The sequence below is a fragment of the Cydia fagiglandana genome, chromosome 23 (genome assembly GCF_963556715.1).
Source record: "Cydia fagiglandana chromosome 23, ilCydFagi1.1, whole genome shotgun sequence".
Taxonomy (NCBI): Eukaryota; Metazoa; Arthropoda; class Insecta; order Lepidoptera; family Tortricidae; genus Cydia; species Cydia fagiglandana.
In genome coordinates, this window is record NC_085954.1 from 8,999,593 (window position 1) to 9,020,804 (window position 21,212).

Genomic DNA, 21,212 nt, shown 5'->3' on the forward strand with positions numbered 1-21,212 from the left:
CAGAACACCGCGCACGGTTCGCTGTACATCGACGACGGCGAGACGTACGAGTTCAGGAACAACAAGTACATCTACGCGCACATCGACTACGAGCCCAGCGGGATCACTTACTCGTGAGTATCTTCAAATGTTAATACACAGAACACCGCTCACGGCTCGCTGTACATCGACGACAGCGAGACGTACGAGTTCAGGAACAACAAGTACATCTACGCGCACATCGACTACGAGCCCAGCGGGATCACTTACTCGTGAGTATCTTCAAATGTTAATACACAGAACACCGCTCACGGCTCGCTGTACATCGACGACGGCGAGACGTACGAGTTCAGGAACAACAAGTACATCTACGCGCACATCGACTACGAGCCCAGCGGGATCACTTACTCGTGAGTATCTTCAAATGTTACACATACACAATCCTGGCTAGCATATAATTTTTGAAGTGAAATCTTCTTTAGCGGCGCTGTGCACTTTTTGTGATGGGGAAAAAATGTTAAACTCGCGAGAACGTAAGACCTGATATCCCCTATTCTTTCCAGTTTCGTCGACACCGCCAGCTATCCCACCCGCTCGTGGGTGGAGCGCATAGTTATCGCGGGCATCAAATCCCCGCCCAAGACAGCCAAGCTCGTACAGGGCGACAAACAGCTCGCCCTGCAGATGACCCTACACAAGGGCAACGATGTTCTAGTTGTGAGAAAACCGGCCGCCAGCATGGCGCAGCCTTGGAAGATTGTGTTCAGTTATTAAGACATTTTGGAAGTTATTTCATGTTTGACACCATTTTAATGGTACCTACTTAGGGGCTATTCATAAATTACGTCATTTCAAATTGGGAGGGGGGGCTGGACGGATGATGGTAGCATGACGTTGGAGGAAATGGCGTCATTCGAAGCATGATTTTAGGGGGGAGGGGCTCAAAAATAGATGGCGTAATTTATCTGTCAGAATAGAATATTCATTGTAATTCTATTCCCAAAAATTAGCAATGGCTACCATTTTGGTACGCGCGTACATTTCGCTCGTTCATATCCGTAAATGTATTATAAAAGGACATCAAAATCCATACAAACTACAAATCCATTTGTGTTATGTGACTGTTTGTGTTCTAAATAAATTAAAAAAAAATGTCAGTTCGAATTAGCCTCTAAGCTGAAGTGTACTTTCGGGGACAGAAAAGTACTTTTTAGCGTGTCTTTGATCCTGATAAGGTAAAATATAGTGACTTCAAATTGACCAACGACGGTTGGACGTTTGGAATTAGGCTAGGGCCGTGTTGCATAATAAACTACAACTAATATTGCAAGCGGAACTCCTTTTCTAACTTCACTTATTAGAAAAGGAGTTCCGCTTGTTATATTAGTTGTAGTTTATTATGCAACACGGCCCTGGGGCCCGTTTCTCAAAAGCTTGTAACTTGTAATACAAGTGGAAGTCCTTTTCTAATAAAAGCTGGCAAAAAGAGACATCCGCTTGCCGCTTGTTAGACATGCGCGAAACAGTGCTTCGAAAAGTGATGCTATATCACATCACTTTTCCGAACACGTAATGGTACACTGAGATATCACATCACTCATCACTCGAAACATGACCCGAACGTGAAACAGCGCTCGGGCGCGCGCGAGACGGCCACATTACAGCTATCTCTTACAGCGCATACAGCACTCTAGTGATTCTAGGGCGTCTCGTATCCGTGTCGGCGATCGATCTATTTATTACGCGTTGCGTTTTGTCACCTTTATGTGAAAGATTTTTTGTTAGTTCTTATAAATTATAAAATAATGTAATTATGTAATATGTATGTAAGTTTCGGAGGTAGATAATTGCCTATGGAGCTTCCCGATATGGCGAGTATTCTATAACAATGCGTACTATTGCTCGCTTTGGTTCTGTCTCCGTAAAGTGGTTCGTTTATAGCCATTTTTTTTAAATAGGTCAATCAAGTTAAAGTCACCAATAGTCCGTAAAAAAGCGATTGCTCACCAGCACTAATACATTATCAGAATATTGCCATAACGAAACTATTGTTTACACTTTTCACAATTTAATTTAACTATATTTGTAATTTAGTTCAATTAGTCTTTATAAACAACTCGAATTTCTACAGTCAGTCTCGATATGCACTAATTCACAATTAAATTAAAGGATAAACAAGTACTAACTCGTACTGTTTGCCGCGAACCGCGAAAGTCAAGCAAACTATCAAACATTTCACAACAATAATAATAAACGGTTTTCGTCAAATTCAAAATCGCAAATAAATTACTCCATTTGACCGCGTCCTTGTATTATAAAAAAACATTTTAAGATCTACGCGGACGCTTGCAGAAAATCATATTCGTAAAAATATTAGTGAGTGACAACTTAAACCGCGGCGATCGGCCGAGCGGACCTACCCGAATGGTTCCGAAGATAGCCGAAAGCATCGCAGAGCGAGAGCGAGCGAGCACTGAGTGCGAGTGCGAGCGAGATAACAAAGCAATGATGGCATGGCATGGCGAACAAACATGACACTATCACAAGTGACATTACACATTACGCGCTCCGTGCGTAGACTTGAACTGACCGTTCATATCGGCGAGTCAATGTATTTGGAATTGAATCCATTTCGCGCGCTTCGGCCGGTCGTTGGCGCTCGCGCGCTCGGTGCAGCTCGCGTGATTGGTGATGTTTGAAGTACTGGTTGATTTCGCGGAGAGATACGTAATGCCATATTACGTGTTCGAGAGATATCTCATTTGTGATATTACGAGCATTACTTACACATGTCTACCGCTTGTATTACAAGTTACAAGCATTTGTGAAACAGGCCTCGCGTCGTGTTATTTACTGAGCTGGGTGAAAATCCCACTTCCCGGCTTTGTAAGGCGATTGTAAAGAAAATCTAAGGTATACCATTGAAAACTTTCGGGTTTTGAATTGAATACATTAAAAACAAAATATAACAAGTCTATCGCAAATTTATTAATACCAATATAGATTCCCGATAGACCTATGCCCTGTTTATCAAAAGCTTGTAACTTGTAATACAAGCGGAAGTCCCTTTCTAACAAAAGCTGTCAAAAAGGCACTTTCACGTGTATTACAAGTTACAAGATTTTGATAAACAGGGCACTGATATAAATGTTTCAATAAAACCTCAGGACCCGCCTTCGATTCACGCCAAGTTTGACGTGCCACTGTGTCCTTAGTTTTGCCTTACCTGTCTCTTGACAAACGTGCAGTTAAACGAAAAATAACTGTCAATTTTAGTAATTTAAAATATTCAAACTAGTCCACATTGTCAAAAGACATTTACTAACAAAAAACGTGGTTAATTTGAGTTTTAGTTGCCTCCTTAGGGGTCATCCATTAATTACATCACACGTTTAGGGGAAGGGAGGGGGTCAAGAAAACGTGACATATTGTGACATGGGGGAGGGGGGAGACACAAACTTTGTGACGTCACTTTAACTTCGTCAGTAACCGAAAATTTATTTGAATTATTTTATTCGCTGTACATTTAAATAACAAGTTTTTAAAACGATAATAGTTTTTATTCGTTTAATTTTCTTTCCTAAGCAGTTTTGGGTTATAAAATTACTAATATTTATATCATCAAAAATATTTTGATAAAATATTAATAATACTTAGGTACTTAATTCGATTTGGCGATTTCGTAGAAAAAATGTGACGTCACACTAGGGGGGAGGGGTTTGCCAAATGTGACCAAGTGTGACAAGGAGGGGGGGAGGGGTCAAAAAACCTAGAAATTCGTGTGACGTAATTAATGGATGACCCCTTAAGAATAAAAAAGCTCTCTGAAATCGTGTTTTGGCCCCAAATCATGCGCACTCCAGTGATAACTTTTGTATTACCAGTAATTTTTTTTGTCTATTAACAACAGGCATTTCGCTAAATAACGCAAAACGTCATTGTCAAGGCAAATTGATCCTTGCGTTAATTTAATACAACAAGTCGCATTGGCGATCAAAGAAATATATAAAAGTCTTGTGATTTACTAACTTTATGTGGTTTTTATATGTAATTAGATCAATATAGATACTCCATATTTAAATTGTGTACGTACGCTATGTTTTACAATATATGTACATGTTGTTTTCATCGCATAAACATAATGTATGTCTGTATAAACTTTTTACATTTGACTATTGCGTGAATATTTCAAAATAAGACTTTAATTTTAAGTTAATAAAGGCGTTAATCGTTAAATGGCGTATTTTTTGTTTATTATGTAGGTAATAAAATATTAAGGTACAGTCAAGGAATTTAAATTCCGACCCATTTCGTACTTTGTCACAGTGACAACCGTATGAGGTCTCTAGCGGCTTTCATATTGATTGTCACTGTGACAAAGTACGAAATGGGTCGGAATTTAAATTCCTTGACTGTACCTTCAATCGACCTTTGGAAAGTTACCGTGATAGTAAAATGGAATAAGTATATATTATATCCAATCATTTACAAATAATTTCTACATTATTACTATAGTTCGTTTTTTTAGCATTAGAAAAAAGGTAAATAATATTGACGTGTCTTTTTATTGAAAAACACTTTTGAAAAATAAGACACGGCAAATATGTAACAATTATGAATCATATACGATTATTTACATTCTTTTGCTTTCATAAGTAATAGTTTCTGATTTAAAAAAGCGTTTTTCAATTAAAAGTCGTAAAATCGCGTAGTCTTTTTCTAAAAAAACGAACTATGTTTTCATTCATATGTTTTATTCAGTGGTATGGAAATGAGCATCTACTCGTACCAACGGATTATTATTTCTCAAAATGGCAATGAGTGTAATCAGTGTAATGGCACAGATAAAGGAATTGAAAGAGGCGCAAACTATAGACCGACCGCGCCGTACGCCTGCCGCCCGCACCTTCCCCGCCACCCTTAGGCCCCATTCGCACGGCAGCTTTTTCAACGCGCGTTAAAAAAGCGTTGGAGTGACACAAATGGATACATGTGTATTTATTCACACGACAGCGGTGGCGCATCAAGCGTTGCTGGATTTTCGACTTTGAGCCTTGGTCGTTAAGTCGAATTTAGACTGTGGACAGATTCAAGTTGAAAAAGCTGTCGTGCGAATGTGGGCTTAGTCGTCCTACCCCGTCGCCCCCGTACCGCGCAGGCGAGGACTCATTTAAGCGGTCGATCTATGTAGTGTAGTAACAAATTTTGCGGCTGAAGTATGGTTTGGTACCATTTTGTGGTAACAACAGCCTAAGTTCTGTTTTTATTTTCCAGATTACAAAATTACGGTGGAATTGGCTAATTTACTTTCCAATTATCTTCTTTTATGTACGTTTTGTACTAAAATTAACTGTAATTTTTATACCTGAGATATAAAACAAAGTTTAGTTACCGCTACTTGACGCGTCTTAGTATTATCTTGTCTATGGCTTTACCTACAAATTGAGTTAAAACAAATTGTACCTATTCGAGATGCGGGAGTCACATACAAATACTGTGAAGAGTGAGGTGTATCATGTTTTGTGATAATAAATACGTTTTTTTGAATATGCAACCGTTTTATTTCTCCTTTATATAACTATTTAATATATACATTTTAAGGTGGATCATTTATTTACACAGTAACGATATCTAATCGCTATTTACTCAGCTGTTCTTATTTTGTTTCTCTTAAGAGCCCATCAACGTGCACACTAGCGCCACTGCTAAATAATCGTGATTATTTAAATTTAATGATAGATATTTAAAAAACCGGGCAAGTGCGAGTCGGACTCGCGCACGAAGGGTTCCGTACCAAAAAGCAAAAAAAAAACAAAAAAAAGCAAAAAAAAAACGGTCACCCATCCAAGTACTGACCACTCCCGACGTTGCTTAACTTTGGTCAAAAATCACGTTTGTTGTATGGGAGACCCATTTAAATCTTTATTTTATTCTGTTTTTAGTATTTGTTGTTATAGCGGCAACAGAAATACATCATCTGTGAAAATTTCAACTGTCTAGCTATCACGGTTCGTGAGATACAGCCTGGTGACAGACGGACGGACGGACAGCGAAGTCTTAGTAATAGGGTCCCGTATTACCCTTTGGGTACGGAACCCTAAAAAGGGGGCCGGTACATATTGTATTTTGTATTTAAGTATCTTTTGAATACATCAAACTAGTTTCTATGTTGCTGGATTATCTTTGGTTACATTTAAAAAATCAGGATTATTTAGCAGTGGCGCTAGTGTGCACGTTGATAGGCTCTTAAAAAGTAAATGAGCCATTTTATTAAAATATCACCTGCAATAATTGGTATGTTATAGAACGAAGGCTGCAAAAATATCTGACACGATCTTATTTGTAGAGCCATAAGAGCGTATCACATATTTTTGCGGCATAACATTCTCAAAAATATCTAATAATCTTACAGTGACCTTTAATTATTTCGAACCGGCCGAAGTAAGTACTTACGCGATATTACATAATTCAGGCACATACTTAACATCATAGAGTCAGACCGAGATAAGTCTGCAACGATTTTGATAACACACAGTGCATGTGTAATGTTAAACGTCAACTTCTGAGAAATTATGACGTATAAATAACACTTGTACCTACTGCGTGTGCTATGATTGCTGTCAAAATCGATGCAGACTTACCTCGGTCTAACTCTAGAGTCCAACTAAAGCTACATGTAATAAACAATAAGCGGCAAAATTACTCGAATACATACGTAGTTGCAAATATATCGGTACTAAAAAAGGTGCTCAGAAATATCGAAACATTACTCTATTGTGAAGGCGTTAGACATGTTCAGATATTTTGAGTACCTTGCACGCCCCGATATATTTGGTGGCGAATGTACAGTAACATTCAGAGATAACTGACCCCCCCCCCCCAAACCAGTTTCTATACAGGGTGGGTCAGTTATCTCTACTTACATCTTACTGTACGTAGTGTTGCTGCAAAATTGAATCTATTTCTATTAGCTTTGATTGGATCACGTTTGCAAATACGTATAAGACTAGCTTGACACTTAATTAAACGAAAAAACACTTTAATTATAACTTAAATCCTCCCTAACAATATAGTTTTACATAGCCACAGGTATACAGAAACAATTATAAACTACTGAGATATAAGTATAAGAGAGTTATAAATAAAATATCATTTAATAAAAACCGCTCCCAGTTCATACCTGTTTCAATCTTTTATTAAAAGCCATAACTACTTATTAGATGACTTTATTGTGCTTGAGTTAAGAAAAAATACCATACAAATATGTACCTTACTCCATTGATATAAGAAATAAAATGCATGATTATGACCTGTACCATATTCTTAAACCTGTGGCATTCCCCCGTGTGGAACTAAAATGGCTATACATGTATACCTTTCATTTTGAAAGTAGGATCAAACATATACAGATGTAATGCATAATTATTTTCCATCGTATTTTCACGGAAACTTACTAACGTGTCTATTTCAGTCAGTCTTGGTACAAAAAATACTGAGGTTGTCTGAAATAGCATGACAAATACGAACGTTTCCGAGAAAATACGATGAAAAACAATTATGCAGTACATCTGTACTGGAGCTATTGTTGCCACGATTACAGTTTTTAGTTTTTGAACTTAAAAGAATCAATTCAGTACCCACAAACCGGAGGCGCAGTAAAAAAGGGTCCGAACGACCTTTTGCAAATAAAAAAATGAAACATTATTGTTTCTACCCTTTTAGTTCAACACGGCAGTACTGAATAACAAGCAGGCTTTAGGCTACTTGAAAAATATCCTACTAGGCGTATCTTCATTAGGAAACTCGATAAAGGGATGTGTCTGTTTATGTTCCAACATGGTCTCTTCACTAGGGAACTTCTCACCGCACACTTCACATGTCGCTTCTATCTCCTCTGTACCTTCTGCCTTCTTTTTCTTAACACTTTTACTTTGAGACGCTTTGATTTCATCTTGCTTAGGTGTTGATTCGTTATTTATTTTACCGGTTAATAAGTATTCCTTCATATTTGAATGCTTCGCTGATAATTTATGCTGTTTAAGCCTATTCTCCGATGTACATTGATATTCACAAATAAAACAAACATATTTCATATCACCTGTATGAATTTCAGCATGCGTTTTCCTCTTTTCAGGAGTTGCGAAACGAAAATCGCAAAATTTGCATGGATACCTTCTATCCGGAGAATGTAGCCTCATGTGTGATGTTAAAGCGTTCATATCTTTGCATATCTTCCTACATTCTAAACACATTATACCCTTTTCGATAATGTCACTGATTTCGGGCGTTTCTGTGCTGTGATGTACTCTTCTATGTGATGTTAGACCTTTCTGTGTGATGAAAACTCTTTGACAATCTGTACACTGGAATTGTAGCTCCGATTTGGCTTCCCGACTGTGCTTCTCTATCTGATGCCTCGCTAATTTATCCGCCTCGTGGAACTGCAGTTCACATTCCTCACACTTCCATGCTTGTACTAGTTTTGAAAACGCTTCTAGGACATCTAAGACTGACTGGCCTTCTACCTCAGGATGTGATGTTTTTGTGTGGTTGGCAAAATCTATTATTTTAGGGAATGTTTGCTGGCAATGCGGACAAATGTAAGGCTCCTTGTGGTCGTCCATGACATGGGACTTCAACTCTGAAAGTTCTGTACACGTTTTAGAACACATAAAACACCTCATCTTTTTGCCTTTAACAATCTCTGAAATAACTTTATATTCCATTAGCTGAACTTTCTGGTGTATTTGTAAATGCTTGAAGAGCTCTTTAGGCGTGTTGTAGTCCGTGGGGCAAAATTTACATGGGAATTTCTTCTTAGTGTGGAACCGTCTTCTATGTAGCGTCAGTTCTTCTTTGTTTTTAAAATTCTTTGCACATGTATGGCAAGGGTATGTTTTTTCTTCAGCAAACAAGTTATGCGATCTTAAACAAGTTTCCATGCGGCTTCTTCTTCTGAATACTTTGCCACAAGTGCATTCATAGCCTTCCTTCTTAACTGGTTCTGCAGGGTTCTTTTTCATTTTTTTCTTTTCTATCTTAGGCTTGAGATATTGTTCCTGCTGTTTCATCTCTTTCTTAAGTTCTATCCTGTATTGTTTCTCTGCCTTTAATCTATTTAAACGCCTAGTTTTCTGCCCTTGAATGACACCTTTCGCTCGTTTCTCTATACTGGCATGCACTGACAAATGGTTTCTAAGAGACGCTGTGCTGCGGTACATGTTCACACACTTAGGACATTGATGTGTCTTTTCTGGATCTATCTTTTTCTTCTTTGCCTTTAAAAGTCCGTAAGCCTCTTGTTCTAACGTTAATTCATTTCCTGTGATAGAATTTAATTGGAAGTCATCATATTCTATGTCGTTAGGTAGGATTTCTTCCGGATTCCCTATCTTAGATAGAGGGACACTGCCACTATGTGACATGGGGTGTATTTCCATGACTAGTGTTTTGGTAGTCTGTGACTCTATGAGCCCGTCCTGCGGGTTGGTGATGGTTGATGTTGTGTTGATCACTTTATTTGAGATTAGATGTGTTTCTGTTACTGTCAAGTCCCTTTCTTCTTTCACGCTTAAGTGAGGGTCCTGAAAAAATTTAAAGTTAAAGTATTAAATGTCCTAAAAAGACCTCTATCAAGGTGTGGAGGATGAACTTAACCTAACAGTGGGCCAATGGAGGAGAATGACAGACTACAGTGGAAAGAGATAGATGAGTTTTGCCAAGTGGCACTCTGAGTTAAGAGATATAGCCTAGTCTCTTACTCAGGATAAAAGGGATTACAGATAGATTAATCTTCTGTATTTGGGAGACACATGCAAAGACAGAAGTAACCCACCAATTTGCAAGAAGTATCTACAGGGTCTATTAAGAGTGAATGGATCTCTATTTTTTATACTTATATTAGTCTTACTGCTGTACAGAGGACTTCCCTCTTCCTCCATTTGACCAGGTCCTTTGTATTTTCCCATATAATAATATCATAAAAATGTAAAAAAATTCTAATAAGATTATTACCTTCTAACAGTTAATTTAAGTAATATTTCAAATATCAGAGAAGCCATTATTTAAAGGTATTAAGACAAAAACCTGATACTTACATCATATTCATCATTCTCGTATTTAACACTGACCCCGTCTTCTTGCAGACACGTTTCCACATTCCCAAGAGCGGCTGCATCATTGCTGTCCATACTCCCAGTCTCCATGCTCCGAGCCCCGACACTCCCATCATCAAAATTCGGGAAGTCATATGATATCATAGCATCATCTGCCAAACATTCTTGTTTCACCTTTTCTTCTTCTTCTGGATCTATTATAGGCAATATTGAATCTACTTCACTTTGTACTTTAAACTCTTCTAATATCTTACTTTCTATATATTTCCTGAAATTAACTGGTTCTTCTTTCACTTCTAGTTGTATATTTTGATAGGGATCTTCTTTTTCAGTTTTTAATTGCAGTTCTACATTGTGTTCTTCTATAACTATGTTATTGTCCAACTCCTCCTTAATTGTTACACTATCTGTTAGTTGGTAGTTTGAGTCTGTTTGGAGGGTATTTTCTAAGGCCATTGAGTCTGTAGAAAAAAAATTATGCTAAAATTATTGACATTCATTTAAGGGAAATTAAAAAAAAATCTAATTGGGATCAGATTAAAAAAAACTATAAATAACAATGCAACAACACAAATGCAGGTAAGTATAAGTAATAACTGGCTTTTTGTCTGATTGTTATGCAAATTTATATGAATGTTTAATCAAAGGAGAATTAATATGTAAATTTCTACCTACATCGCGTAGCAAAGTGTATTTACTGTCGTATCAAATGCATAATAACAGGTCGTACTTAAATGCACTATTTACAAACAGAAAAATATCGGTATGCATTCCGCGATAAGTACAATTTAGTAGTGAAACTTGATAATAACACAAATCTAAACATCCTCAATTATAACATAACTACATAATTGCGAACGAGATTGTAATAAAGCCAATTATTTGTTCTGTTATTATTCAATAATTCACAATTACCTTCCATTGCGAAAAGTACTATAATCCGAACATCTAAAATTTAGCATTCATACGCAATCCCATGTGTCGGTCTGCCGATGGCAAGAAGGAGACACTTCTTTACTAGCTTCTTTTCTTGCTTTGAGCACGGAAATTGAGTAATAATTAAAAAAGGGATCCATTTGCAAGATCTACACCACTCCTTCAGCGAACAATAATTAATTTTGACAGATTGCAAGTCCAGTATTGCAAGAGCTAAATTTTAAACACCCCACATAGTATTTTTTAGTAGGTACTCGATAAAAAATACTTGGTATTTGTATTTGTAACAGGTATTTTCTAGTTACCAATTTCAAGGCCCCTACGTTTTCTGCAAGGGCCCAACCTTTTCTGTTCTCTTTCACGACGCAGCAACTAGTATCATTTCTCTCTCCTCGCTCTTTTAAAATGCCGTTTGTCAAAAAAGGACAACCATACTGTTGACAAGGTGGACTTCAAATCAAGTGTTGCCTTTCTTGATGCGCCCAGCCTGTGTATGTGTGCGTAAAAGCGTATATGTGTGCTCTTTTAGGGATGTTAAAAGTCGATTTTAATCATGTTATATATCGATAAACGCTACACAGCGGAACGAAATAGCGGTTAATTGAAGCTTCAATATCTTCGTTAAACATAAACATAATTGAAATGCTAATGGATAATGAATATATTATAATATAATAATATAATTCAATTATTGCGGAACACCTATTGTAGGAGGTATTAATGTATTTTAATTAAATATCTGAACTTTCCCTTGGTTCCCTACTGGGGCGTGACTATAAAATTGTGATCTGATAACCACAATAAAGAATAAAAGCGTTTTTGTTCATTTTAGGTATCGTTAAGCCTTTGAAGTAAAATTAAAATTGCAAGAAATGTCGATAGTTTATCGATATGACTTTATCGACATGGCTACAGCAACGTGGGCCTCATTGTTAATCGTACACTAAACAAAAGTGGCAACAGTGACAGCTCGCTGAGACACCGTCTATATATATATTATGTCTATGGTTTTCTGTTCTCTTTGACGGCGCAGCAACTAGTATCATTTCTCTCTCCACGCTCTTTTAAAATGCCATTTGTCAAAAAAGGACAACCATACTGTTGACAAGGTGAACTTCAAATCAAGTGTTGCCTTTTTTGATGCATCCAAGCTGTGTATGTGTGCGTAAAAACGTGTATGTGTGCTCTTTTAGGGATGTGAAAAGTCGATTTTAATCATGTTATATATCGATAAACGCTACACAGCGGAACGAAATACCTATTAATTGAAGCTTCAATATCTTCGTTAAACATATACATAATTGAAATGCTAATGAATAATAAATATGTTAGAATATAATACAATATTTCAATTATTGCGGAACACATATCTAAGTAGGTATTTATGTATTTTAATTAAATATCTGAACTTTCCCTTGGTTCCCTGCTGGGGCGTGACGATAAAATTATGATCTGATAACCACAATAAAGAATAAAAGCGTTTTTGTTCATTTTAGATATCGTCAAACCTTTGAAGTAAAATTAAAATTGTAAGAAATGTCGATAGTTTATCGATATGACTTTATCGACATGGCTACAGCAAGGTGGTGTTAAATTGTTAATCATACACTAAACAAAAGTGGCAACAGTGACAGCTCGCTGAGACCCCGTCTATATATATTATAAGTCTATGACCAATTTTGATGTAGCAACAAATATACGTCACGTCGGCCATTGGTATTGGTTTCAACGATCGCTTCCAAGTCTCGTTCGGGCTACGTTGTACTTTTATGGAACGCAGCTATAATTTGTAAGTGGTAAATTCCGAAATTTGGCATGTAAACATATTTTACGTGGTTCTAAATCAAAGTTAAAATATGTGTTACAAATATATTTTCATTGGCAGGAGGCTATGGCGAGTTCCGTGGACCTTAAAGTTGTTATCCAACACATCGTAAACGGTACCTTGGCAGACAATTTGTGTCTAATTTGCTTGAAGCCGCTGGACGAGCTGAATGAACATATTTTGACTACAATATGCAAAGAAGGCAAGGAATATTGCGTAGCAGACGTTTTAGAGCAGGTTTGCCACGTTAAGGTTAGTTTCCAAACCTTTATAATATTACCTACTCTTCTGAAACACTTGCCTTTTTATAATCTAAACACCACCCTGTTTTCACCAGTTTTCAGATGTTATTCAACACAGGGTGTGTTCAGATTGCTTTGTAACAGCATCGGCTGCCTATAAATTCTTCCTCTCAACCAAGCGGAGTCAAGAAATCCTAAATTTCTACACAGAAGAACTGCAACAGAATATGGACTTTATTAATACAGACTTGCAAAACTCTGAGGACTCGATCTGTATATCTTTGCCATTATTTACCCCAAGTGTTGAATCATATGACTATGATTTAGAAGGCCTAGCGCTACAGAATAGCCGTGAAAATGCAGATGATAATTCTGATATCGAAAAACATATTTCTGCTATTAAAAAAGAAGTTGTGGTGAAACAAGAAGTGATAGATGAAGATGATGTTATTGTAGTCATGGATGATAATAAACCTTCTTTTTTAAAGCCTCATGATGGGAATTTAGTGTTAGTTGATAAAGTTGAGGAAAAGAAATACATGAAGATGTTTGGTTATTCAGATAAAGTTAAAATTAAAGTTGAGGTGGAGAAGAGTAAGAAGCGGAAGAAAAGGAAACCGATGACATACATGTTCTGCAGCCAGTGCCCCGTCAAATATAGATTTGCAGCTAAATTGAGGGATCACATGAAAAATGAACATAACATTGATTTATTTGTGTGTCGGGTTAGTATATTAACACTTTCGCAACCGGGCAAAAAACGGCGCACTACCCCAGAAACCGGTTGTCTATATCTGCGTACAAAAGAACCCGCTGGGCGGGTTGTCCGGCATCTGAGCTAACATTACGAGTGCCTACCAGGCGGGTTCTCGGTAGTCAAAGTGTTAAATTATCTTACTTGTAAGAATTTACTTCCCAAGTACAGTAGCATTTTTTAAAGATATATTCTGTGTTTTGATAGATCAAAATCGCTATCTATCAATTTTAAAAGAATATTCTTAACATTCCTCTAAGATCTGTAAGAGGTCATCCATTACCCCCTAATGGTACTTGGAAAAAAAATCCTGTTTTCTTTTTATGTAACTCTATTTTTCATTAGGTGTGTTAAATAGCTAATTCACATTGAATTAAGGATATTTACTAATAAAAATAAAAGTAAAGAATTCTCGCTTAGCCTAAATTTAGCAGTATAATTTTAACATTTTCAGGTATGCAAAGCTACGATGGAAGACGAAGAAGAGTTCAACAACCATTTAAAAACCCACACAAACACACACATATGCGCAATCTGCTTCATGGTCTTTAAAAAGAGAGACACCATCATCTCCCATCTCAAGAAACATGAAGCCATGCAGCAAAGCGCTATGACAGGCTCGCATATCTGTGAGCTATGCGGACAAGTGCTGGCAGACGAGGACCATTTGAAACAACATTATGAGAAGAAACATGATAAGAAATATACTTGCTATTATTGTGGAAAGATGTATAAAGGGGAAATAAGCTTTGATAGTCATATAAAGAAGCATGAAGAGCATTTGCGAGTTAAAAATACGTGAGTAAATTTCTCTTTCCGAGAAATAAGTAGTCAAAACAGCAATTTCTGCTGATTTTATAAAAAAACCGGCCAAGTGCGAGTCGGAGTCGCGCACGAAGGGTTCCGTACCATTATGCAAAAAACGGCAAAAAAATCACTTTTGTTGTGTGGGAGCCCCACTTAAATATTTATTTTATCTTGTTTTTATTATTTGTTATAGTGGCAGCAGGAATACATTATCATTAAATTTCAACTGTCTAGCTATCACGGTTCATGAGTTACAGCACTTACAGCTTTTATTTCAGCTTTGATCTTAAACGTGACCACAAAAAACTATATGTTAGGAAACAGGGATGTTGCGGATGCAGATTTTTTGACATCCGCGGATGCGGATATTTAAAGCCTCACATCCGCGGATGCGGATGTCAAGATTTGGTACTTAAAAAACGTCAAATATTACATTTTTTATTTTAAAAAAACGAAACGTTTAGTATTTATTTGCGTTTTATTTAATAAACAGTAACTTGGTCGACTTTTCGGGATCTAGACGATTTCGTTATATATAATGACGAAATTACCTACCACTTACGCCGTCGGCGCCGCCGCTAATACGTTCCTGTTACCGACTTGGTCGACATCCGCATCATGCGGATGCTCCGCATCGATTTTATGCGAATGTTGAAAATAATGCGGATGTGCCGCGGATGCGAATATCCGCAACATCCCTGTTAGGAAATAAAGGGACTTTAGAATGTCTGGTCATTCCTAAGATCGCCCTTAATGCCATAATATTAGAGTCCATTTTCGGAAAATTATTTGTACTTGTGAATAAAATTACAACAAATATTGTAATAAACGATCTTTTTTACAGGGACCTATCCCCAGTTCCCAAGCCTCAAGAGAAACCTCCAAAGAAGAAGGAAAAGAGATTCCACTGCGACCTTTGCGGTGGCAACTTTGTAGACGAACGGGCCCTTATGTGGCACACAAGGTTACATACTAATGAGCGGCCGCATATCTGTGAGGTAAGTAAAAAACGTAAAAAAGTAAAAAACGTGCCTCGAAAATCAAGAAAAAGTCATTCTCGAATAGATGGCGCACACATCTTTGGCCTATTCTCGGCTAGATGGCGTTGACGACACCGTTTGATATTTAACAATTTTAACACATATCAGTGAAAGAACATGGGTCACTATGGAACAATAAAAATTAAAAATCATTTATCTGTAAACATATTTTGATTAATTTATACATTCTCAATTTTATTTCAACTTTTAATCGTGTGTCGATAGACGGCAGTAAATGTATCGTGACTACAAAATTTACTTTGGCAATAGCCCTCTATACTGTCTATTCTCTTTGCCAGTAAGTAAGACTGGGCCTACTGCGAACACCGAAGTTCGCAAATTGCGGGCATCTTTCTGTTTTACACCGACTCTATCTCCATCCCTTTCTTTTTGAAGTGAAAACTTCGTTAGCGGCGCTGTGCACTTTTTGTGATGGGGAAAAAATGTTAAACTCGCGATAGCGTAAGACGGACACGTGACCTGATCGAAAAACTGTTACAATGTCATTGAGTTTTCAGTTCTGCCGGCACTCCCGGATTGCAGCCCGTTGTTTTTTGGTATAGTGTGTGTCAGACAACGTAGTGTAGGACGCCCTCCGACCAGGTGGGATGTCATCATCATCATCATCATCTCAGCCATAAGACGTCCACTGCTGAACATAGGCCTCCCCTTTGGACCTCCGTACGTGCCGGTTGGAAGCGACCCGCATCCAGCGCCATCCGGCGACCTTAACAAGGTGGGATGTGACCGTAAGAAAATCAATATGTTTATGAATAAGAATAATGTATTTGATTTGTATGGCAGATCTGCGGGCGTGGCTTCGTGTCCGTGAACCGGCGCAACCAGCACGCCAAGTGCGCGCACTCCGCGCCCTCCCGGCGCTGCCCGCTGTGCCCCTCGCTGTTCCACCTGCGCTCCATGGTCAACACGCACATCAAGAAGGTATGTGACCATCCTAGACTTGTCCTGGAATAGTCGAAATATTCTGACATGTTTTTTTCGGCTCAAACCCTAATCTGTTAAACAAAAGCAGGCGTGGCTCACTTCGCGATTTCGTCGCTTTGCTACAGTAGCTAAAAGTACATCCGTTCCACACCAATTTTAGTGGCTAGCCATAAGCCGCGCGTGGCGCTGTCGCCACCTAGCGGCCATACTTGTCCTGATCGTAACAGACGCGTTTTGTTAGAGAGTCTTCTGTACCTAGTACTATTATTTATTCTGTGTCAAAAGGCATCAATAATTTCAATGTTCATTTATTCCACGAAATAATAATAAATCATTGCTATTTATACCATTACAGGTACATCTTAAAGCGCACAAGCGCCGCAACCGGACGTCCAAATATCAAGAAGTGTACTGGCGGACCGAGCCGGTGCCTATACAAGAGCTCAGCGTGTCCATACAGAACGAGATCTTAGAGCTGAAGGCGGCTCAAGAGGATAGTGAGGACAGGGGGTTCGGTCCTGACTGGGTTATGGGTCATTAAGTGTCTTTGAAAAAAAAAAAACTAAGTGCGCATATGACACCCCTGGAGTTGCAGGCTTCCATTGGCCACGGTGATCGCTTACCATCAGGCGGGTCGTATGCTTGTATGCCAACGATGTTCTTATAAACTGGCTGATATTTGAATATCAAGAAGTGTAGGTACTGGCGGACCGAGCCGGTCCCTATACAAGAGCTCAGCGTGTCCATACAAAACGAGATCTTAGAGCTGAAGGCCGCTCAAGAGGATAGTGAGGACAGAGGGTTCGGTCCTGACTGGGTTATGGGTCATTGTCTATTGAAAAAAAAAAACTAAGTGCGCATGTGACACCCCTGGAGTTGCAGGCCTCCATTGGCCACGGTGATCGCTTACCATCAGGCGGGTCGTATGCTTGTATGCCAACGATGTTCTTATAAACTGGCTGATATTTGAATATCAAGAAGTGTACTGGCGGACCGAGCCGGTGCCTATACAAGAGCTCAGCGTTTCCATACAAAACGAGATCTTAGAGCTGAAGGCCGCTCAAGAGGATAGTGAGGACAGAGGGTTCGGTCCTGACTGGGTTCTGGGTCATTAACTGTCTTTAAAAAACCGAACAAGTGCGAGTGGGACTCGCCCACCGAGGGTTCCGTACTTTTTAGTATTTATTGTTATAGCGCAACAGAAATACATCTGTGAAAATTTCTACAGCCTGGTGAGATACAGACGGACGGACAGACGGACAGCGGAGTCTTAGTAATAGGGTCTCGTTTTACCCTTTGGGTACGGAACCCTAAAAAAAACTAAGTGCGCATGTGACACCCCTGGAGTTGCAGGCATTGGCTGTGCTGGTGATCGCTTACCATCAGGTCGTATGCTTAAATGATATTTGGATATCAAGAAGTGTACTGTTGGACAGAGCGGTTTCGCGAGTCCACTCTTGAAGTCGAGCTGGACGTATGGAGTCGCGCGCGAGAACGCAACTCATGCTAGCTGTTCAGGTTCATATTAAACTGCTTCAGATTCACTGAACTTCTCCGGAGAGACCGCGTACTGAATAGCCGGGTCCACACACAGCGAGCATACGTGCGAGGCAATTTCCTCGCGCACAAAACGGCCAGTGTAGACGTGCCTCGCGCGCCCTTGGCTGAGCGCGTATGCTCGCTCTGTGTATCCGGCTAATACTTTCAATTTTAAATTATTTACTAATCATGTCTAAATAGTAAGGGAATGTAAATAAATGATTGACATTTGACTAATTTATTATTTTTGTTTTTACTATTTTCGAAATGTCCTGCCTGTTGTACAGTCCCCTGCAATAATATGTTACTCTTTGAACGCCGTAAAAATATGTGACACGCTCTTATGGCTCTACAAATAAAATCGTGTCAAATTATTTTGCTGCCTTTGTGTAACATATTTTTGCAGGTGACTGTACCTAAATGACTTTGAAATAGGGCAGCGGTTCTCAAACTTTTTTGGTGACGGAACCCTTTCGGCAAGCGAAATATTTGACGGAACCCCAAATTAAAAATTGTCGTTCATCACTGTGGACCAGATATACCTATAGAAGAGCTATTATTGCCTAGAGCTTATATTATTGCCTAGTAGTGCCTTATATATTGACCAGACAATAAGCTGTTTTGCTTAAAATATGAACAAATATGTGACGTTCCACGGCAAAAAGTACCTTATGGCGGCTGGCACTTACATCGCATCGCGCCGCATAATATTGGAGCGACGTTAATAATAGCGTAAGCGCCAACCGCCATAAGGTACCTTTACCCGTGGGACGTCACATATCAGTTTGAAGGTTTCAGGGAGGAAAAATAAACGACAATATAGTCCTTTTCTTGTAGATTTTATTTTTTTTGTTTTAATTTTTTCTCAGATATATATTTTTTCATATATAATAAATTGGCTATCGTTATATACAACTTAAAATTATCAAGAAGGTCCTTAGCATCAACTACATTTGAGTCTTATAGCTACGTGGAATAACTTTCGTAAATTAATTAAATTAGACATACAATGTATCTAAGGAGTGCAACATTCAGTGAATTTTATATAATAACGTATGTACAGTAATTTGGGATTAAATTCGATAAATAAATAATTTTCGGAAGAGAGACGTGAAGAGAATTTCGTTCCTTAAAACATTTGATAGGCGGTTTACATTCTCGGGCGAGCCACGAGACGCGAGTGTGGCTCGGCTTGCGTGGAGGAGTGGTTATTTTTTGGGCACGAGTCAAAGTGACTCGCGCTGCTTGCGTTTACACTCGCGTTCGTCTTGCCATTCGGTTACAAATCGTATGCCGTTAGTGTTTAAAATCGATTAGCTCGACGTGCTTACGCGCTCGAGGCGAGCCACGAGACGAGCCGCGAATGTAAACCGCCTATCATAAGTAATAATGTTTTTATGTTAATAAATCGTAAGTATATAAGATCAATACGGGTAAGTGTAACTGGCCTTCATTAGTAAAATCAATATGTAAACAGACCCTAATGACCTTAATATAAAAAATATTGTATATTGACTTCTATTCAAGTGTAGATTAGAAAAAAATACTTGAAATGCTCACCACTGTAACATTTCGTAGGTAAGACACATATTCAAAGAACGAAACTACCCTCCAAATCTTGAAAATTTAAGCACTGAACTCGAAAGTAGAAGAAAAAAGAATGATTTTCATTATCTAAGCGGCCTTTTTACTTTAATATTTACATTATTATTGTACAGTCAATTAAATTATTAGCTTAGCAACCATTCCGCTAATAATTTTGCTTACAGTCAAGTGTAAAAAAATGGTTGTAGACATCTTACTCAAAAATATGTCATAGTTATTATTACGCTGACACAAGAGCTATGGGACATATTTTTGACTATGATTTGTGCACCCATATTTTTACACTTGGCTGTACATAATAATAGCGAGGAAATAAGACATACCTTCTGTACTTGTACTAACTTATGTTCTGTATTGGGTTCTAGGGAAGATATTGATATGTTGTCTTTAATGTGATAGTCTATTCACAACGCACTCTCTGCCACTGTACATAGGTAATAGGAATGTCGAGTCTTGGCAGTAACTTTTGAATGCGACTAACTTTTTCATATAAAAAAGCAAGTACAAATTAGTTACCTATATAATATAAATATTCAATATTGAAGTTTTAATCAAAATTAAGTGGAACCGGTGTATGAATTTACAAAATTGCTTGGTATAGGTACAGTCAGGAGCAAGAGTTGATAAGCGCTCGAGGTTTTCAAAAATAGCTATGCACAACTTAATTTTTATGGGAGTATAAGCACGTGCAGATAATTTTGATCATTCCACCCGTGTACCCACTTCTGCTGCTGACTGTACTTGAAAGGACAACAATTTTATACAAAAAACACTAAGTCTGTTTTTACTACTAAAATATAATTTATTTTTTCCGCTAAAGTAAGAACTCTAAGAACGAAGAATTTCGTACATTGACTCGCTTGTTCATATTTCTACCGCACGAGCGTAATTATATTGCTGTCCCGCCCACGTGCTGGCAGTCAATGCCATTGTGCGAGCAGTGGCGGATTTCCCATAAGGCACAGTAGGCCCGGGCCTAGGGCGGCGAGATATTAGGGGCGGCAAATTGTGACAAAAAATTCGCTGATGATAACAAAAAATGACTCAAAATTTATCAGGCCAGGCAACGAATTCTCAAAAAAAGGTACCTAGAGGGAAATGCTTGAAACACAATTTTTGACTTTGTACCTAACTTTATTTGGACTATCTAGGAGGTGAACATATCAAAAGTCCCAAAGCCGTAGCCCTTGAGCCGGGGGAAGAGAGAGGTTTGTAGGTCATATTTTTCAGTTTTTCGCTTATATCTCGGAAACTATGCGTTCTAACGCCATGATCATTATTTATTATACAAAATGAAAGTTGGTTAAATTTGCTACAAGCTACAATTTTTACGATATCTGGAGGGCCCTCCACACTTGTGCGCGAATCGCGGCGCGAAGCCGCGGACGCGAGTGTGGCGTCGATTTCGCATATTGTTGACGCCTT

The 21,212-nt window shown here is 38.3% G+C and overlaps 3 protein-coding genes across 3 annotated transcripts in view; 2 read left to right on the forward strand and 1 right to left on the reverse strand.

Moving 5' to 3' along the window:
* The window catches only part of LOC134675924 (neutral alpha-glucosidase AB), a 33,918-nt gene extending 32,604 nt beyond the window's left edge, over positions 1 to 1,314 (forward strand). Inside the window, exons 20-21 of the mRNA XM_063534269.1 lie at positions 4 to 113; positions 543 to 1,314. Of these exons, the coding sequence (XP_063390339.1) occupies positions 4 to 113; positions 543 to 753 (321 nt within the window). The 3' untranslated portion in view covers positions 754 to 1,314. The remainder of the gene's footprint in view (positions 1 to 3; positions 114 to 542) is intronic.
* A 5,294-nt stretch (positions 1,315 to 6,608) lies between these two features.
* LOC134675867 (zinc finger protein 676-like) lies at positions 6,609 to 11,191 on the reverse strand. The gene is made up of 3 exons (XM_063534186.1): positions 11,010 to 11,191; positions 10,077 to 10,555; positions 6,609 to 9,563 (listed from the first exon to the last, which is right to left on the reverse strand). Exons 1-3 carry the CDS (start codon positions 11,014 to 11,016, stop codon positions 7,740 to 7,742), a joined length of 2,310 nt encoding a protein of 769 aa, XP_063390256.1. The 5' UTR covers positions 11,017 to 11,191; the 3' UTR covers positions 6,609 to 7,739.
* A 1,724-nt stretch (positions 11,192 to 12,915) lies between these two features.
* LOC134675874 (zinc finger protein 728-like) lies at positions 12,916 to 17,199 on the forward strand. Its single transcript, XM_063534201.1, has 6 exons — positions 12,916 to 13,107; positions 13,193 to 13,822; positions 14,306 to 14,649; positions 15,503 to 15,656; positions 16,503 to 16,640; positions 16,999 to 17,199. The coding sequence occupies exons 1-6, from the start codon at positions 12,922 to 12,924 to the stop codon at positions 17,182 to 17,184; spliced, it is 1,638 nt and encodes a 545-aa protein (XP_063390271.1). The 5' UTR covers positions 12,916 to 12,921; the 3' UTR covers positions 17,185 to 17,199.
* Positions 17,200 to 21,212: the final 4,013 nt, after the last annotated feature.

Excerpts from the sequence above, each read along its gene's own strand:
- LOC134675867 (XM_063534186.1), bottom strand. Across the intron at positions 9,564-10,076 it reads ACGAGAATGATGAATATGAT|GACCCTCACTTAAGCGTGAA; the intron begins GTAAGTATCAGG and ends AAATTTTTTCAG.
- LOC134675874 (XM_063534201.1), top strand. The coding sequence starts at position 12,922 with ATGGCGAGTTCCGTGGACCTTAAAGTTGTTATCCAACACATCGTAAAC. Across the intron at positions 13,823-14,305 it reads TTGATTTATTTGTGTGTCGG|GTATGCAAAGCTACGATGGA; the intron begins GTTAGTATATTA and ends TAACATTTTCAG. Across the intron at positions 14,650-15,502 it reads CATTTGCGAGTTAAAAATAC|GGACCTATCCCCAGTTCCCA; the intron begins GTGAGTAAATTT and ends TCTTTTTTACAG.